The sequence below is a fragment of the Gadus macrocephalus genome, chromosome 8 (assembly GCF_031168955.1).
Source record: "Gadus macrocephalus chromosome 8, ASM3116895v1".
Lineage (NCBI taxonomy): Eukaryota > Metazoa > Chordata > Actinopteri > Gadiformes > Gadidae > Gadus > Gadus macrocephalus.
Window position 1 is genome coordinate 15,347,515 of NC_082389.1, and position 19,790 is coordinate 15,367,304.

Below are 19,790 nucleotides of genomic sequence, written 5' to 3' on the forward strand. Positions count from 1 at the left end.
GGCTGGACATCGGCCGTCAATACGGAAAACAAATGGAATCAACAGTGCTTCGCCCACGTCAACATATCGAATATTCAAAGGAAAGATAGTGACTTATTCACAACATCACTTCTTACGTGCATGTTATTGTATTGTTGAAGTGGAAAGCAGTAAACCAGCAGTTTAAAATAAGTGAGATATATAGGAAGTTTGATTACAAAAATAAAATACTACTGCATGTATGTTTTATTCTTGTTTCTTTTGTTCCCCTGGAGATATAATCTAGCTCTCTGAAACATGATGGATTCAGAATGATCAGCAAGTGATTCAAAAACAAAGCACCGAAACATTTAATAGGACTTCTGTAGCCGCACACTATGTGTGATCTCCCCTTCGTTTAGTGAGATGTCTACATCAAACACGCATTCTTCACCCTCAGGAAGTCCCCCCTCCCCCCCCGCCCCCATAACGACGGTCAAGTGTTGGTCGGGGAACCCCGGGGAAAGGCTCAGAGCCCGAGCCAGAGGAAGAAGGGGTCAGGCTCCCCTTCATCAGCGACAGACGGCCTCAGAGCGCCCCCAGTGCCACGAACTCTTCCCCTGCACCTTCCCGGTGTCGCCCTCTAAGGTTACCCCTTAGAGTGTTTGCAAAGTGTGTCTTTGTGTCATTATCACATTGGACACACGTAGTTCGTACGGAGCATGAAAGACTCCCTCTCAGTCCGCTGGTAACATCTGCCCTCTTGACAGTTGGTTTCCCCATCAAGATGAACTCTAACATATAGCCCCAGGGCGGATCGTCGTTATCAACACACCCGGGGTCAAACCAACGGACGCCATGCGATCACGAGATCGCTCATGTATGTGTCGGAGGCAATAATATGGTGTTTTTTTGCTTCGCCTAGCATGTTGGAGCTGTGCTTGGGACTTTGTGGCCTATTTGAAATTTATTTTTTTGTTTCTGAAGGGTTTCTAACCCTAGTTATTGGTATTATACGATATAATAAAAAGGCCTTGGAGTTATGGAGTTACACATGCATGCGTGCTCACACAGACACACACATGCCCAGATGCTAAACGCACACAGAAACACAAACACACACACAGACACACAGGCATACACATACAACTCTAGGAGCAAACCCAGTCCCCTGCATAGACTAATCAGTTGGCAGACTTCCAGATGGGCCAGTGTCCGAAACAGAAACCTGCAGGTATACACCCCCATTAGACGGGAGGGGGTTGTGCTTTAAACATATTGTGAAGTTACACACTATTCACCTGAGGTAGAAAGTACACACTCATTTAAAATAATAAAATACATAAAGCGTAGGATATTCATGCCTTTTGGCCCACTTCCCAATTTCTGTGATTACAACATAATAAGAATGTTTGAATAACACAATTAAATAATGAAATGCATTGCTTTATATAAAAGGAGATTTTGTAGGATATTGGATTGCTTTTTACTCGTAAAGCATTTTACAGTACATCTAACTAAACCACCGACGTGCTAAACCAACTCAACCAGTGGGCCGAAAGATGTCCTAATAAAGAACTCTCCTGTAAGCACGGCCTGAACCCGACCCAGGATGCAGTTCATAAATTCAGCCCAGACTTCCAGTATATAAGTAAGGTCAGTCCATGCTGAAAACGGCCAATCACATTTACATACAAATCCCATGAAAATTACCAAATGTTAATTTGCATATGTGCGCATGGACATGTATGCCAACCGAATCTCAATAACATGGGCATAAAATCACGATCTTCACAGAAGTATCCTTGGGGGTATAATGTTATTGTCATAATAATAACTATTATTATTGTCAGACAAATTAATTACAAAATATCTTTACAGGCCATATACAGCGCACAATGATGTTCAAAGTTGGTTGTTTCAGGTTATATTATTATGTTACAATGTGATATTTCAAGTAGCCTAGTACAATTTAAGTGTTTATAATCCATAATACCGACCTGGCGTGTTTACTTTTTAATTAATTCAAAATATCTTTACAGGCCATATACAGCGCACAATGATGTTCAAAGTTGCTTGTTTCAGGTTATATTATTATGTTACAATGTGATATTTCAAGTAGCCTAGTACAATTTAAGTGTTTATAATCCATAATACCGACATGGCGTGTTTACTTTTTAATTAATTCAACATGAGGACTGAAGAACACAGCAATATGTTAATCTTGTTTATCAATAATTTGACATCGACCATATTTCATGCATTAGGAGATTACAGAGAGGAACACTAAGAATAACAATCACCCTTATTATGATTATTATGTTGTTGACGTGATGTGTTGTTGTAGTTGTGCTTAAATGCTGTGACCGAGTGACAGCTGCAAACTATTCTCAAAAAAATGTGTATACATTTCAGATCAACAGATAAACATTAAGACTACTTCACGGTAAGTGAGAAAGAATACATAAACCGTTTCCAAATAATTCTGTTTGTGCAGTAACACGGGAGAGGAGTGGGTCATCACTAAACGCTCGGCTAAAATGACCCATTGGTGTGAATGTGAAGGACTTGGAGAAACAATCTGTCACTTGAGGAAACATGATATGCCACGAGAGAATACTTTGTTATCTATCGATGATTATTGGTAGCATGTCTAGTGGAAATAACATCTGTTGACGCATGATTCAGTTTAACACATTTAATTCCACAATTTATGGTAATGTCTTATATCATAAAACAACTTGTACAGGGAGTAGCCAAGAGGAAATTCTGGATTAAATCAAGAACTGGGAAATGTTGGTTGAGTGAACATGCCTGTAGATAAATGAGGGAAATCCAGAAAACCTAGTTTCAAGACCTACAGCCGGAAATTACGGTCATTTAAAGTTTTGACCTTGCTTATAGGTTCAGCTATTGGTCAAATTTTGATAGCAAACTTTTATTTTACAGTACCGTTGAAATAACTGTATTGCAAATAACAGATTTTTTTACATCAATTTAATTTCATCCAGGTTGGACAATTGTAATTAGGTAGCCTACTCCTAAATACATATCATAAATATTTCAGGTTGAAATGCCCTTATTTTGTGCAAAATGTTGCAGTGAGGCTTATGACCCTCAACATCCATCCTGCTCTCTCTTCACTTGCCTTCCATGAGATTCAGGACACCAGTATATTTAGAAATTAATCTAATTATCATCAGTGAATGACTCGACCCGTACCACGTTACCGAGCTATAACAGACCGCACGGCACTATGAGAACGCTCTGTTCTTCTAAGGCTGCTCCTACTGGTCGTCAACATTTTTAAGGTAACATTTGTACAACCTGCCTAAATGTTTGACTTAATTGTATAAGTACAATAACATATATTTGTTGCTGCATGTCACATGTTATTCTCTGTATTGATTCGTATTAGACACCACTCTTTACACCGTAATCAATTAGTTAATTGGGTTCACCTGAGCTTTGATTGTTCAGGTCAGCCATTACTGTCATCGGGTGCCTGCCTGCAGATTTCATATACCTGTATGTGGGACAAATTATAGTAAAGTCACAATTATTAATAAACTTCAATAATGTTGAATAAGAGCAAAGAAACACTAAAATACTCCAAAATGTATCACAATGTAAATGTATACTTCTTCTAGCAGGGTTAAACTTTATATTCTAAATTATTGACATGTATCTATAGTTAGATTGGGTTTGCTTCTCTGTGTTCTGTTTGTTTTTTGTTATTGCTTTAATTTGTCTGCTTGTTCTGATTTGTTTGCGATTCTGCTTGAATCACTTGACTTCAAAATCTCCCTCTAATATTAACTTATTTTAATTCCAATGTTATTTGATTGTATTGTATTTATTATAAATCAATGTCCTTATTGTTTGTCTAACGTTTAATCTTTGTGAAGCAAACCCAAATCTAGATTCTAAAACTGGTTTCAAATAAACACTTCCTTCACAATACAATTGCACCCCCTAGTGGTCAACTGTTGGAATCCTATACAAATTTCACAAAACGTTTGATTGATGCGGGACAATCATAAATAAGCTGTGAGGAAAGTTTGGCTCTTCAGTGAAAACATATAAGCATTAAATAATTGTAGGCTTTTTATCTGAGACTGGAGCATCTGTTCATTCTTTAACTGCATACTTCCGTCTGTGTGCTGGACAATATTGTTTAATGGTAGAAAACATGTGGTAGGCTAAATAACTAAATAGGAAAGAGTGCTGATGCATGTAAAAGTGAAGACCGTCATAAATCGGGTTCCTGTCTCCACTGCATTGCATGGGCAGTATTTTATGCTCTCAAATAATTAGCCATCAGCTATTAGTAGATTTGCTTATCTCCAGGCTGAAATCAAACTCCCTGGTAAGGCGAACATATCCATGACCGTACGGGGGCGATGACTCGCCATAGGTGCAACTATTCAACCCCTATCTCCTCCATTCAATCCATTGATCATGGACATTAAACGTTGACGTACATAACATCAAGATAGTAAGAAAGCAAAGGGTGACACTTCGGAGTCGTATAACATTACATGTAGGCTATACTATATGTATCTATGAAAGAAGCCAGTTGTGTGATCCGTGTGGTGTGGAGTATATCGGTACCATGAAGACGAGGTTTCGTTTTAAAAACACGGGTCGGTAGCCTAGAATGAATTGGCGAGCCATGGATACTTTCACTTTTCACCTTCAGCACACTTTCGCTTTTTAATTCGGCACCCGTCGAGCCAAATTCATAAACAAACCTCCACCATGAGTCCAACCAGATAAATGTGGAGCTCAACGGACTAACCAGCGCCTAGGGTCGGACCCAAGAATGTGACCGATAGTTACCTCGCTGACATCAGCGCAGTCACAAGCACGCGCCACTTCGATCCGTCCAATGGCAGGCGGAGAAGTGTCCTGACGGCCTGACGTCATTTCCGGGTGACTCCACGGGCCCGGCGATGATGCTTCTGCTGGCACACTGATTTACTATTCGGATATTTTCATATTTTTTACAGCCCAACACATGCAGGGTTTAGCCACGAAGAAGCTAGCGTGAATAATTAATCAATAAGTGTTCTCAGGTCTTGATTCGGCCTCCTAAAACCGTCCCGTTCATTGAGCGACCCCGCAACCAGACGAAAAGGTGAGGATGCGCAATTTATGTTCGTATTAAAAAGGGATCACATCACGTTGGACACTTATGTTGTGCGGGCATAATAACACATGTATCATTGATTGTATAGGAAGGAAATCTATGTAACAAAACACCAATTCAAACAGCGGCTCTGCAACTGCAGCTGTGAGCTGGATATGTGGTTTGTGGCTCGTCGGCGAGCATAGCCTTAGCTATCTTCATCATCAACTGGGATCTGCTGACCTATTTAGCCCCAGTCTGTTGTGGATGATTAATATAAATGTGCTACCTTCCATAGCATCCCTTGCCAAAGACATGAGCTGCGTTTGTTGTGATAACCTAACCCCTGGTCATGCTGGTACTTTATAAACGGTGAGAGAGGGTTTCGTTGGGCGAGTTCTAGGTTAGCATGTCAACCACCCAGTGATGCTGATATAGAAAAAAACGACATTTAGTAGAAAGAAGAAAGGGCTTTAGCACTTACACACCAATAGCACGTCAATGGTCAGTGTATTGTGGCGTCTATTGAATCGTGGTGCTACGACGATGAACAATATGAATAAACACGATATGCACACGTTGTGTACATTGTGTGCAAAAATGTGTGTGTTGCTGAATGCAGGGCTTGCATTGGAGGCGTTAATAATGTCATTTGCAAACCCTAATGTGTTTGTCCGGTTTTAAATATTGGTCCTTACTCATTTGTTGTTGGTTGTTTACACGCACTCACACAGACACAGATGCACAGACGCACACTCACACGCAGACACACACACAGATGACCATGTGAAGTATCGTATGTTTTCTCATTCAAGGAATATGTCGATTAACCAGTCTCTCAAAGAGTTCATCGTTAGTAACTGGTCCTGTTTTTCAAGATTTGGCAGTTGGCTTTTTTACTGTTTTACATTTTCTTCACGTTTTATCAGTGCAACAAATGCATTTCATAGCCCTTTGATGTTACTATTATCAATATTTTTTCACACTTTGATAACTTGAAAACCTGACTCATTCATTCAGCGATTAGTTTAGTTAAGTATATTGTTTATTTGGACCATGCACAACCCACATTGCACCAGCATCACGATTAAGTAGCAGCATAAAAAATAGCTCATTGTTTTTTTCTGATGAAACTGATGTGATGTGATTAGACACACACTCTTATGTCGTGCTGGCAGTGCACTGTGTTTAGTTTCTAGGATTACATCTCTAGGATTAATTATTGTATTACTGTATTGTTTATTGTGTCCTGGAAAGTTGCATTCCTGGCTTAGGCCTACTTTACCCAAACATTAGTCACATAACGTTTTGATACCCGATGCTGTTCTGATTCTTGTCAAGCCAGAAAATATATTATGTCGGCTTCATAACCATATTGACATTTATATTGTTGCAGATGATGATGCCACCTTTACTGCTGATTTGTATTCAAGAGCATGCATACATTACACACATGCACCCACACACATTGAATAGAACAAGTTTTTCGCTGGCCCTTACAAATATATTGTATCGTATTTCACATGAAATTCTACACAGTCAGTTTAACGCCACTAAAGCCATGTGCAGACTGAAGCCCCCCGTGCTCAGAGACTGCAAAGTTTTTCGGCCCCGGGCCAGAAGGGTCCTTCGAGCTCAGTGGTTGGTGTAACATTCCCTGTTCACCTTTAGCTTGCCTTGGGTGTGAACCACACCCTGTCCTCAAGCGTTCCCTTTATCGTCCTGGGGAATGTGTCATTCGCTCCACTTCCCCGTGGGTTAGATCTGGTTAATGGATATGAATAAAGAGTCAATGTTGAGTCAATGTTATCGGTAAAGCAGAATGTTCTAATGGGACCTGACTCAGGTCTCACTATGGACAGCTGAAGCTTGCTTATCTCTGGTACAAGCTTTATTAAAACCGCACCTAACAATGTCTAACCTGTGGCGTCAAATGGGGATGTATAGAGAAGGCCAGGATTGTTCCTACCCAATGTCGGAGTCATTATAAGTCAATATCGTCGCTTGTGGGCTGTGAGTGGTATTGTAGAGACTTGTGGTATTTCAGAGAATATGCATATTGTGATAGGCCTTAGTAGATACAATTATCCAAATGGTTTTGGTTGCCTGGCTTAATTGTTGGCATAGGGTACAGAAAAAAAGAATAGAATTAGAATGGATTAACTTCTGTTAAATGGTTCCTATTTGTGGCTGTCACTCTGATACTTCCGGCTTGCCTATCAACCTCCTTCTTAACAAGGGATTGTTGTGCCTCTTATCTTGCAGGTCTGCTACTCTACCCCACCCAAAAGACCACCGTCTCACCCCCTGCCCGGGCCCTCAACATTCAACCGGCCGCCCCCCAACTTGCTGTTCACCCTCGCCTAGAAGCAGGAGAGGAGTCCCCTGTGCCCCCCCTCCCCTCCCCCCCCACCCCCACCCCTCTCTGACCGTCTCCACCCTCCTGCCCTCCCTCACGACATCGGTACCTGGGCGTTGCGAGGGGATCCCTGGCTATGAAGCTGAAGGAGGACATGAACCCCCTGCTGCTGCAGGTGTTCCGATCGGTGGTGTGGGTGTACTCCGTCATCACCTTCCTGCCCTGGTACTTCCTGTCGGGCACGAGCACCAGCCTGGAGCGGGCGCGCCGGCAGAAGGCCCGCTCCATCACGGGCCACACGGCGGGGCCCTACAGGGCCATCAACAGCCAGCAGGGGCTGGCGGCCGCGCTGTACCCCGGGCTGGACACCCTGGACAAGGTGTTTGAGCGCGCGGCCACGCGCTTCCCGGCCCGGCACTGCCTGGGCACGCGGCAGCTGCTGAGCGAGGAGGACGAGCTGCAGCCCAACGGGAAGGTGTTCAAGAAGGTGAGGAGGGCTTCAGGGGGATGTTACAGCACCCCGCCCTTTAAAGGGGCTGGGTGCTGTCGATTTTAATCGATTTTCTATCGATTGATTTTCATTATCGTGACTTGTGGCTTTTGGCTTGGGGAAACTTGTGGCAGGCATTTGCCATCATTAGGATTTCACAGACTGAACTAAAATAATCAAACGTTCAAAATACGTTTTAGACAAAGTCCTGATTGACGTTTTCAATCAAGATGGCCATTATCTAATCTAAGATTCTGGCTAGCAAGTTTGCAATCAAAAATACGACCAAGTTTGTAACTTTGATACATTTAACTATAAGACAACGTACTGTCATATGCATTACATGAAACCATAAATAAACAGACAGATTCTAGTTCCGATTTTTTATTTGTAATCATCTATTATAATTGAGTGCAGGATTAGCCAAACAAATTGGCACTCCTAAGAATAAGCAGATTGAACGGCATGTAGATAATTAGGTAAGTACATGTTTCTCGACATTGTGTATTCATTAACACAAAGCACAATTCTTGTACCTATTTGTTGACCCTTGAAACACAAACAAACACGCGTGATGTTTGCGCTCTACTGTTTATATAGAATCGACAAATCAAACTACAAATGTTTGTCTATTCAGTCAAATGCTAGACGATGCCTTTCTCCAAAGTGACTCCAGATACAGGTCCTTAAGGGCCGGCTAGCTTTGAGACATATTGCTCAATGTAAGAATTCCTTCAATGTAGGGTGTAGACCGTGAACATTAGATATCGAACCCAGTACCCTTCAGCCTGGACTCCAAACACCCTGGTCACTGCACAATATCCTAGTTTCTACACCATCTAGGAAGCTTAGGGAGATGTATTGTGTGTGTGTGAGAGGCTTTCGGTGCTGCCTGCTAGCGGCGTTAGCGTTAGCATAGGGCACGTAGGTGGAGGAGCCGTGAAATGCTGATCCACTGCCACCCCTCGCTCTCGGGGTGTCGAGGTCACTGCTAGCCGTCCGCTGCATGTCCGCAGCAGCTCTCTAGAGGGCAGTGGAGCACTGGGATGGTAGATGTCTTCCGAAGATTTGAGGAGAGTAGACTCTTCACTTCCTCTCCTATGTGCGACACAGCTGGTTGCCCACCAGAGGTCTGAAGCCAGACCGTTCAGCTTTTATTCTTTTGTCTTCAATTGATCACATTCTAAATCTTGGAATGAGCTAGTTTGAATGTTTAGTTTTTCACCTTAGCCTACTGATGGGGCAAGGCTTTAACACTAATGCCTAAGGGTTAGAGGTTTCATTCCCACTGGGAGCACTCATGTGAAGAATGTAGGCCCTCAGTGTTTTCAGATGCTGTGCATATGAGTCACGTGTTCACCAAATGGCATATACAAGTGACATCACTGTGTTTTCTGATAATCGTTGTATTAAACTGACATTGCTGTTTTTCCTTTGCTGAATTTGCTCCTCGTCTGTTACTGAATTTTGCTGTTGCAGAATCGTTCTATTGCTGATTTGCCATCGCTAATTGTTTTGTGCTGTAGCAGCTTGGCTCCATACCAATGGCGGTCTTCAAGCATTAAACCGTGTCTCCGCCGGGGCTGTGCGTAGGTGATCCTGGGAGACTACAACTGGCTGTCCTACCAGGAGGTCTACCAGGCAGCCAAGAGCTTTGGCTGTGGCCTGGCGGCGCTAGGCCAGAAGCCCCAGTGCAACATCGCCATCTTCTGCGAGACCAGAGAGGAGTGGATGGTGGCGGCGCAGGCCTGCTTCATGTACAACTTCCCACGTGAGTCAACCCTGCCGGGACAGCACCCTCAGTTGGTTTATTCGTCTTGTTTTGTGTGTGCTACCCAAATGGGTGAACAAGCATCTAACACAATCATTTGGGCTTACAAGAGGCTTCGTGCATGTAATCAACAAGTGGTTGGGGTGTTTGACTCCCAGCCGAAAGGGTCTGGGTTTCAATCCCAATATTCACTAGTGTCTCCCTTTAGGAATCCTCGAGCAAAATGCGCAACCCCAACCTGCTCATTTATTGCATGATTAACTGTCCATCATTTTTTTATAAAATCTGCCAAATGGTTCAATAAAGTCTGCTAAATGACAATAGATGATGACTATTTGTGTGTGTCTGTGTGTCGGTGCCAGTCGTCACTCTGTACTCCACCCTGGGACCCAACGCCATCGCCCACGGGCTGAACGAGACGGAGGTCACCCACATCATCACCAGCAGAGAGCTGCTGCAGAGCCGCCTCAAGGTAGCCAGTCCCACCTCCCGGGGCCCCCTGTCTGGCATTACGGTCATGTTGTGACAAGACAACCGCCCCTTCCCCAGACAAACAGTCAGTCAAATACAAATGTTCTCCTGGGTATGTTTGCTCTTGTGTGCGGTTTGTTATGCACACTTGTCTTTGGCAAGAGGATGCATAGTATTACACAGTATTTCTGTGTATGATTGATTGATTTGATACTTATTGATCCGTTACTACCCTGCTTCACTTGTCCATCACGGAATCCCTGTGTTCCTTCTTCCGGTTTTGGCCTCTGGCTCCGTTCCTTCTTCGAGGGGTGTGGGGGTGTCGTCAAATGTGGCCCTGTGAAGCCCTGGAACTGTGACTGTGACTGTGACTGATAACACTTAACTTGACTTCTTGCTCCTCCATCCCTCCCTCCCTCTATCTCTCGCTTCTATTTATCGCCATCAACCCCTCCTCCTCCTCCTCCACCACCATCCCCACCACCACCACCTCCACCCCACCCCCCAGGCCATCCTGTACGAGGTGCCCAGGCTGCAGCACATCATCTTGGTGGACCGGAAGCCGGCCAGCTGGCCCGACATGCCCAGGGGCATCGTGGTGCTCAGCATGGACGCAGTGCAGGAGATGGGGTCCAAGCCCAGCAACAGTGAGTTTCCCCCCCCTAGGCTGCTGTCAAGACAGTCAAACCCATCTCCCACTGAGATCTCGGCGCAGGCCGCCTGGGGTCAGACTCTCCATCGGGGCTGCCACATTCTCTCTCCTCAGGAATACAAACTCAAGCATGTTGCTCGCCTGACACTGTATGCGGAGCAACAGACATGTGACTGTGTATGCATATTTGTATATGTAAAGCCAGGAATAAAAACCAGTATGCAAAACGGTTCCTGCAGTGGTTGAAGCATGATGATCTTGAACAGACAGCAACCAACCAACCATTCTGAAGCTGTAGACTCCAACTGGTGTTTTTATGTTCGATCACAGGAAAGGGTGTTTAGTGTGGGCGAGCAGCGAAGAACATATTGTTGTCTTTCAAATCCTCTTGGAGGAACGATATGGCAGACTGGCAACTTTATGGAAAACGGTTGTTGCTAATGTTGTCGTCTAGACTTAAAACGTTCAACCCATGACTCAGAAGACGTCTCGATTGGCGCCACTCTTTCGTCTTCAAAGAGAGCCCTGGGTGATTCTGTGTTATGGCTATCATCGACCAATCAGGCAGCGCTTCCTGCTGATGTGCTACTTTGACTTTCATCAACGCCTTTTTTTTTTTCTCTTCTCCCGTCCTGCTCAGTGGCCGCGACACGCAGGCAGCCAGCGCCGTCGGACATCGCTGTCGTCATGTACACCAGCGGCTCCACAGGCATCCCTAAGGGCGTGATGATCTCCCATAGCAACATCATCGCCAGCATCACCGGCATGGCCGAGCGCATCCCCAACCTCGAGTACGCCACGCCTTTCTGATTCATCATCTCTCACTCTCTCCGTCTCTAGAGTCTCTCTCTCTCTCTCTCTCTCTCTCTCTCTCTCTCTCTCTCTCTCTCACTCTCACTCTCACTCTCTCCGTCTCTAGAGTCTCACTCACTCACTCACTCACTCACTCACTCACACTCTCTCTCTCTCTCTCTCTCTCTCTCTCTCTCTCTAACCGCTCCATCTCTATCACTCTATCCCCTCCTGACAACCCCGCCTCTCGGTGTCTGAATATGACAGTCGCATTGACGTCTCCCTACCCAGAATCTCTGGAGTGCCGTGTTCTGTCTTTATTGCATACATTTGTTTTGTCACGGAAGAGGTGAACCGTTCATAAATAGAAGTGTTATATTTTATTTCATATCTATCTTTGTACTCGGAAGGATTTTCTGAAGAACCCATGATGCAAAACGCAGTGCCTCAGTCCACTATTAATCTCCCACCTGTTGGTTCTGGTGGGCAGTGAGACGGACGCCTACATCGGCTACCTGCCCCTGGCCCACGTCCTGGAACTCAGCGCAGAGCTGGTGTGCATCTCCCACGGCTGTAGCATCGGGTACTCCTCCCCACAGACCCTCGCTGACCAGGTGTGTGTGTGTGTGTGCGCGTGTGTGTGTGTGTGTGTGTGTGCGTGTGTGCGTGTGTGCGTGTGTGCGTGTGTGTGTGTGTGCGTGTGCGTGTGCGTGCGTGCGTGCGTGCGTGCGTGCGTGCGTGCGTGCGTGCGTGCGTGCGGTCTTCCACTTGCTGCGTGTCTCCCGAACTGAACCAACTCCCTTTTCCTCCATCCTTTTAGTCTACCAAGATCAAGAAGGGCAGCAAGGGTGACACCAGTGTGTTGAAGCCAACTCTCATGGCTGCTGTACCGGTAAGTCCACCACGGCACTCCTACATTGTTCTGGAGATCAACGTCCTTTGTATCCCGGCATAGCGTTAAGGATTATACATTTACCGGCACGAAAACCTGTTTATTCGGATCGGCCCAAGTCCAGCTGATTGCCGAGATTACATTTGGTTGCGCTTGCGCAACGACAGCATAGACGAGTCTCATCTAATGTGATTGCATGCTGAGCAAAGATTGCCTCTTTGAAAATGTGCAGGAGATCATGGACCGCATCTACAAGAATGTGATGACCAAAGTAGAGGAGATGAGCAGCTTCCAGCGGTCCCTGTTCGTCCTGGCCTACAACTACAAGATGGAGCAGATCTCCAAAGGCTACAGCACACCTCTCTGTGACAGGTACAGACATGGCAAAGACCCCCCCCCCCCCCCTGTCTGTGTGTATATATACCTACCATCTCCATACCATCCACCTTTTCTGCAATGGTTCTGAGGACAAAGTCCAATGTCTTCCTGTGGGCATCCTAGATCAAGATGACCTAAGCCCTACCTACAGATGAATGATGTCAACGATTTAAAACAAAAAATCAAAGAAGGGGGCTTTGGATAGAAGTGTTTACCGGATGAGCAAACTGTCCATTGTGTGACTAGCACGGCTTGAAGCCTAATCTCCAACCCTCGTTCGGTCACGCTCTGAGCGGCCATTCTAACAGCCAAGCCCTCAGGGTCTGAGATCAGGGTGCTCGGGACAGGTGCTTCGCTCCCCTTAACAGCCAGCGATTCTCCAGCACGTATAAATCAGTCCACTCTATCGACTATTAGATTACCCCATGCCCCTTTTCCCCCCACTGACACAAATCAATGTCGGGATTCAGTAGAGGATTCCTCAGCATCTGACAAAGACGAAGGAGGCCTCTGCCGTAGCCCTACCCATCCATTACCCTCTGCCCACTTGATTTGTAATTTCTGTTTGTGTGTGTGTCTCTCTTGCTCTCGCTCTTTCTCTCTCTCTTTCTCTCTCTCTCTCTCTCTCTCTCTGTCTCTGTCTCTGTCTCTGTCTCTGTCTCTGTCTCTCTCGCTCTTTCTCGCTCTCTTGCTCGCTCTCTCTCTGTCTCGCTCTTTCTCTCTCTCTTGCTCGCTCTCTTGCTCGCTCTCTCTCTGTCTCTCTCTCGCTCTTTCTGTCTCACCTTTCTGTCCCTCTGTTTCTCTCTTTCTCCCTCGCTCTCTTTTCTGTCTCTGTCTTACTCTCCCTTCTTCTTTTCCCACTTGATTTGTAATTTCTCTTTGTGCGTCTCTCTCGCTCTCTCTCTCTCTCTCTGTCTCTGTCTCTGTCTCTGTCTCTCTGTCTCTCCCCCTCCCTCCCTCCCTCCTTCCAGGTTTGTGTTTAAGCGGGTGCGCGCCCTGCTGGGGGGGCAGACGCGGGTGCTGCTGTCGGGCGGAGCCCCGCTCTCTGCTGCGACGCAGCGCTTCATGAACATCTGCCTGTGCTGCCCGGTGGGCCAGGGCTACGGCCTGACGGAGACCTGCGGGGCTGGCACCATCAGCGAGGGTGAGAGGGGGGGAGGTAGAGGGGGGCTGGGGGTGGTAGAGGGGGGCTGGGGGAGGTAGAGGGGGGCTGGGGGAGGTAGAGGGGGGCTGTGGGAGGTAGAGGGGGGCTGTGGGAGGTAGAGGGGGGCTGGGGGTGGTAGAGGGGGGCTGTGGGAGGTAGAGGGAGGGAGAGGGAGGTAGAGGGGGGCTGGGGGAGGTAGAGGGGGGCTGGGGGAGGTAGAGGGAAAGGGAAATACATGAGCAATTTTCCTTTATTCAAAAGGGACAACGCCCATAGTAAACATCAGCACCAGAGTCAGTGTAAATGTGCCAGATTTAGCCATGCAGGCTAAACATCATCTTAAAGCCCTGGCAGGTTGATAGCTTAAAACAAAACATAAAGAAAACGACAGTAACATTCATTCATTTCTATTTGTGTATTGTTTTTTTTGATTGGGTAAAGGAACTGCCAATCATGTGAGATTATATGCAGGGGGAGTTGTCCACCTGCTCCAGTCTGAATTATGTGTTTACTAAATTAAACTTTAAACTCAATTGTTCAGACAGTATCTCAAGGGGCTCGACCCTTATTTATGTGCGGGCTTATTCCAGCTGCGGCTGGAATAAGCCCGCACTGATGACTCCTCCAATGAAGAATACCACACATCTCTAAAACGACCCATTCTGTCCCTTGAGCCCCAGCGTACCGGCTGTTGTTGCTAAGCAACCCTTATCCGTGCTCTTTTGATACGCTATCGGAATCGGGGAGGTTTATTCAGATAACTCCCGTTGATGTAATCAATTTGGATTTCCCCTTTTTGCTCTTTTGTTGACGTACAAAGCAACAGGATCTGGCCTTATTTAAAAACACTTTGTGTGGCAAGGGACATTCAAATAAAACGGTGTGATGATATCGACACAAAGACACAAATTGAATAGCAGAATCTGGGACCAAATAGCTGAGCTCGACTTTGTTTCGCTCTGAGAAACCCTGTGTGTGAATGTGTCGGCTTCCTGTGCTTACACGATGTGTTTGTTTCAGCTTGGGACTACAGCACGGGGCGGGTCGGTGCACCTCTGGTGTGCTCAGAGTTCTCCCTGAAAGACTGGGAAGAGGGTGAGTCCGACAGATAAACCAGTAGAACGGTACAGGCTCGGTGGCCCCACCTGCAAGTGCGCCAACCACACCCATGACGCATTATGTAGCGACCCGGTTAGACCCAGTCCGACTCAATGCTACTCTGTCTTAATTCCCCTCTCTTCGTGATAAACTATAGCCGTTTTCCTGAGGAAAAGACCAGAAATAAGCAAACACGGATGTCCTCTTTGAGTTCCCAGTATCCCATTAATTACAAGGTTGTGCTCTATGCTCCATGCTCCAGGAGGGTACTACAGCTCAGACAAGCCCAACCCGCGTGGGGAGATCCTGATCGGGGGGCCCAACGTCACCATGGGCTACTACAAGAACGAGGCCCGGAACCGCCTGGACTTCTTCGTGGACGACAGCGGCCAGCGCTGGTTCTGCACGGGCGACATCGGGGAGTTCCACTCCGACGGCTGCCTCAAGATCATCGGTCAGAAAAACTAAAATAACTTCCATCGCAGAATATATAAATATATTAAAATAAAAAAAACAGTCGCCAGGTTTTGATTTTTAAAGAAGCATACAACAGATGATCCTTTGTTGCTCCCAGAACGCGTTTCCATTGGGCTAACTGTGTCACACCACCAGTGTGCCACTTTGTTACACCACCCTGTCGCAGTATGAACCAACAGCCTCTCTCTGCTCCCCTGTAGACCGTAAGAAGGACCTGGTGAAGCTGCAGGCAGGAGAGTACGTGTCCCTGGGCAAGGTGGAGGCGGTTCTGAAGAACTGCTCCCTCATCGACAACATTTGTGCCTACGCCAACAGGTAACCGGAACAGAGCGGCTCTAGCGCTTTGGTCTCTCTCACTTGCTCTCTCTCTCGTTCCATGTATTTCTCCCTTTAACGCATTTAGCGCTTTCATCTTTATCCCTCTTACTCTGACACACATTCTCTCTCTCTTTCACACCTCTTTTCCTCGCTTCCTTTTTTTTTATTTTGTTCAGCTGGTGACTCATCTCACTCTCCTTCGTTCCTCTCCGTTCGTTTTTATTAATTCATCTGCTAAAAAAAGCTCACTCACTCATCAATCACTCTCTCTCTCTTTTTCTTTATTAATTAATTCAACTGGGGAAAAAAACATCAAATAGCTCTCTTTCACTCATTACTTCTCCCTCTCCCTCAAATCATTCATGCATTAATTAATTGATGAATTAAATCATGTAACCGGTGACAACAAAGCTGTCTGTTGTGGCCCCAGTGAGGAGTCGTACGTCATCAGCTTCGTGGTGCCCAACCCCAAGCAGCTGATGGCCCTCGCCAAGCAGCGCCAGGTGCATGGCAGCTGGGAGGAGATCTGCAACAACCCCGAGATGGAGAGAGAGGTCCTCCGCATCATCACCGAGGCCGCCGTCTCAGGTGGGAGAGGGGGGGGGGGGGGAGAGGCGGGGGAGGGAGGGTGTTCATGGGAGCAGGAATCGAAAAAGGGAGGAGGAAGGAAGCACGTGGAAAAGATAGAAAGATAAAGGAAGGAAGGATGAATTACTGAAGGGAGGGAGGAGGAAGGAAACACGTTGAATAGATAGGAGGAAGGATAAATGATGGAAGGAAGGGATGGAGGAAGGAAAAATCTCTGTTTTTAAGAATAATGGTCCTGAAGAGTGATGCCTACAGGGCAGATCAGCATGTACTAGAACGCTTGAATCTCTCTTCAGCCTCAGCCTGGGAGAGGCGAGCACCCTAGCCATGACTACATCTATTTGGTTCCAGAGTATTGCATAGAGCGCGTTGACTGACTGACTGTGGGTGTTCTGTCTGATGTGATGCAGACAAGCTGGAGCGCTTTGAGATCCCCAAGAAGATCCGGCTGAGCGCCGAGGCGTGGACGCCGGAGACGGGCCTGGTCACCGACGCCTTCAAGCTGAAGCGCAAGGAGCTGAAGTCACACTATCAGGAGGACATCGAGAGGATGTACGGCGGCAAATAACACACACGCGCGTATTTATACACAGAAACACACACAGACACACACAGACACAGATACACACACAGGCCACTTCCCCGGACTACATGGCCGCCTAGTTCACAGAACAGCTCGTACACTCCTAACACACACACACACACACACACACACACACACACACACACACACACACACACACACACACACACACACACACACACACACACACACACACACACACACACACACACACACACACACACACACACACGTCCTCTCTTTGGCTTCCCTGCCAACAGCTTGGATCAAAACGGGGAGGAAGACATGAATCCTGCGGAGAGATATTCGTTCCAGACTTAAAGCGGTAGCAGGGCATCTGACGACGCTTAGCCCCCCACCAGCCAACCATACACAAACACACACACACACACATAGTCACATGCAGGGTGCCCGCGCAGCTTCCCTTGGCCCATGTAGCTTATATGGTTGCCATGACAACCAAGGCAACGCATAGATACACGCGAGCAGGGAATGTATGGTTGGATTTGGACTTCTGCACAACCCCAGAGGAAAGAAAAAGGTTTGTGTGTGTGTGTGTGTGTGGGTGTGGGTGTGGGTGTGTGTGTGGGTGGGGCGGGCACTATGGAGGGAGGTTGTGTTTAGGAAACTCTCTTGGCTTTAATTCACAATTCAGGTTGAATTCATGCAGGGATGTCTTACTCTGTTGGCTGATTATGGGAGCGGTTTTCTTCATTGTTGTCATTTGTTGCTTTTATATTTTTTTTGGGTGATAAGAGGTATGTGTGTTGTTGTTTTTTTACTGGTCTGTTATTCTGGAAAGCCCTTTTTGATAATTAATTTCCCTGTTGAGGAACCAGCGTTGCAAAGCCATGAGAGATTGATCACAAGCCTGTCCTTTAATGTGTGTTTTTTAAACCGTTCGGCCCCCTCCCTAGTGTGCTCCTTGTTTACTCCTGTTGCATTGACTGGTATTCTTTCTTTTGTAAAACCGTTCTTTGTGATAGCCTTGCTCCATTAGTACCTACTTGCGTCCCAACATCTTTTTTTACAACTGTGTGTTTACCTGCTCAAGTCACTTGAAGGAGTCATGGAGCAAGTCGTCTGCCCTCTTTTATATAGTCTTTATATAACCTACTAATAATAAGCTCATTCTAACACTGAGTGGCCGTGGCGCCCCGACCTCTCCTCCACGGCCCCTGGACTTCCTGTCTCAGCAGCGCCCCACGCCATGGATCACATGACTAGGCCCATTTACTTTTGAATCCCTTGCAAAGGAAGGACTCTGGTTCATTTCGGTCCTGTGTTGGTTTATTACTGCCAACTCCTTACGAATCCGACTTTAACGTATCGCTAAGGTCGCCATAGGAACCACGGCAGGCCCAGATATGTTTTGACACATGAGTGAGCCTCTAATTCTCCTTCTTCATTCGCTGTGCATTCAAGTGTTCCAGGGTTGCTCTTCTGACTGCTTCTCGTCGCACAAGGTTTATGTAATATCTTGTTTTGACCATAGGTCTAGTTACTGTCGCCTATATTACTGTTACCTATAGTTCTAAAAAAACAAACAATTTGAATGTGCAATATTTAGCCAAAATTTGTAATCGGAAAAAGAAGAAAAATGCCACAGCCACTCCATAATGTATGGATGTCATGGCTTTATTGTTTACATTTCAGAGGTCTGTACGATGGCAGGAAAACAATGTGATGTGGATGGTAGATGAGACACACTAGCTAGATATAGCCAATCTGTACGGGCGTTTTACAAAGTGCTGTTGGAGCCAATGTGTCGTGTCAAGTAAAACATAAAAGTACTATTGCCACTGTAAAGAATGAAATTGCATCTTAAAAGTAAACAAAGGGGTGCAGATTTACCAATGCATTTGAATATGGATTATATTTATGTAAATATGAGACTGAATTCCCTCCGAATTAGATCATAGTGCGTGAGAATAAAAATATGTATCTGTGTTTGGACTTGTCTTAAAGATATGTTTGGCCCCATACCCAGAGACCACTATGTGAGAACACTAGCCAAGGTGATTCTAAGGTTGACTTAGTGTGTATGATATGTCTATGTGCAATGTGTGTTGACTGAAGAATACACACACACAACTGTAACTCACTGGCGGTTGAACGATATCACCGATTCTGTTTTCTAATACCCCCCCACCCTAAACTCCCAAGACGCTCGAGCCAATGGGGAAGTACGTAAGCTTCTGTCGTACCACACCCAAGGTAAAACATTATTATACGCTGAAGACTGAGACATTGCTCTCTCAGGCTTCACGTCTTATAATAAAAATACTGTCGAGTGTTGGTTCTGTTTTTTATATATCTTTCCCCCCTCCTTTACCTTTCCAAAGGAGGTCGTATACACACTTTGTTTCTCATTGCTGCTTTCCTCTGCCCGACCAGAGGTGGCTATAGTTGCCTTTTGACGCACATGAGTTCCTCGTGGGTCCTCCAAAAGGAATGTGAAGCGCTCCCCGTGTGTATGTGCGTGTGTTGAACATAATGAAGACTCTAAGCGGGAGAGAGCGATAGACCGCGTGTAGCGGTGTGTCTGACTCGACTACTGACTAAACAACTCCTATTGTTATGTGGATTATTAACTTGCGTTGTAAATAGGATGCGTTAGAGGCAGGAAGTGAAGATCAAAGTTTGCAAAAGCATTTGTACACCCTGAAAACTTTACTCTTTTAAAAA

At 46.0% G+C, this 19,790-nt stretch overlaps 1 protein-coding gene across 1 annotated transcript; it reads left to right on the plus strand.

The window, feature by feature from the left end:
* The first annotated feature begins 4,869 nt into the window (after positions 1 to 4,869).
* acsl3b (acyl-CoA synthetase long chain family member 3b) lies at positions 4,870 to 19,052 on the plus strand. Its single transcript, XM_060059366.1, has 15 exons — positions 4,870 to 5,098; positions 7,355 to 7,935; positions 9,532 to 9,709; positions 10,072 to 10,181; positions 10,689 to 10,827; positions 11,473 to 11,623; positions 12,115 to 12,238; positions 12,445 to 12,516; positions 12,749 to 12,888; positions 13,866 to 14,038; positions 15,059 to 15,133; positions 15,399 to 15,590; positions 15,814 to 15,928; positions 16,362 to 16,519; positions 16,930 to 19,052. Exons 2-15 carry the CDS (start codon positions 7,585 to 7,587, stop codon positions 17,085 to 17,087), a joined length of 2,136 nt encoding a protein of 711 aa, XP_059915349.1. The 5' UTR covers positions 4,870 to 5,098; positions 7,355 to 7,584; the 3' UTR covers positions 17,088 to 19,052.
* Positions 19,053 to 19,790: the final 738 nt, after the last annotated feature.

Coding starts and splice junctions, on each gene's coding strand:
- acsl3b (XM_060059366.1), top strand. CDS start 7,585: ATGAAGCTGAAGGAGGACATGAACCCCCTGCTGCTGCAGGTGTTCCGA. Junction 9,710..10,071: donor CTTCATGTACAACTTCCCAC/GTGAGTCAACCC, acceptor TGTCGGTGCCAG/TCGTCACTCTGTACTCCACC. Junction 15,591..15,813: donor CGGCTGCCTCAAGATCATCG/GTCAGAAAAACT, acceptor GCTCCCCTGTAG/ACCGTAAGAAGGACCTGGTG.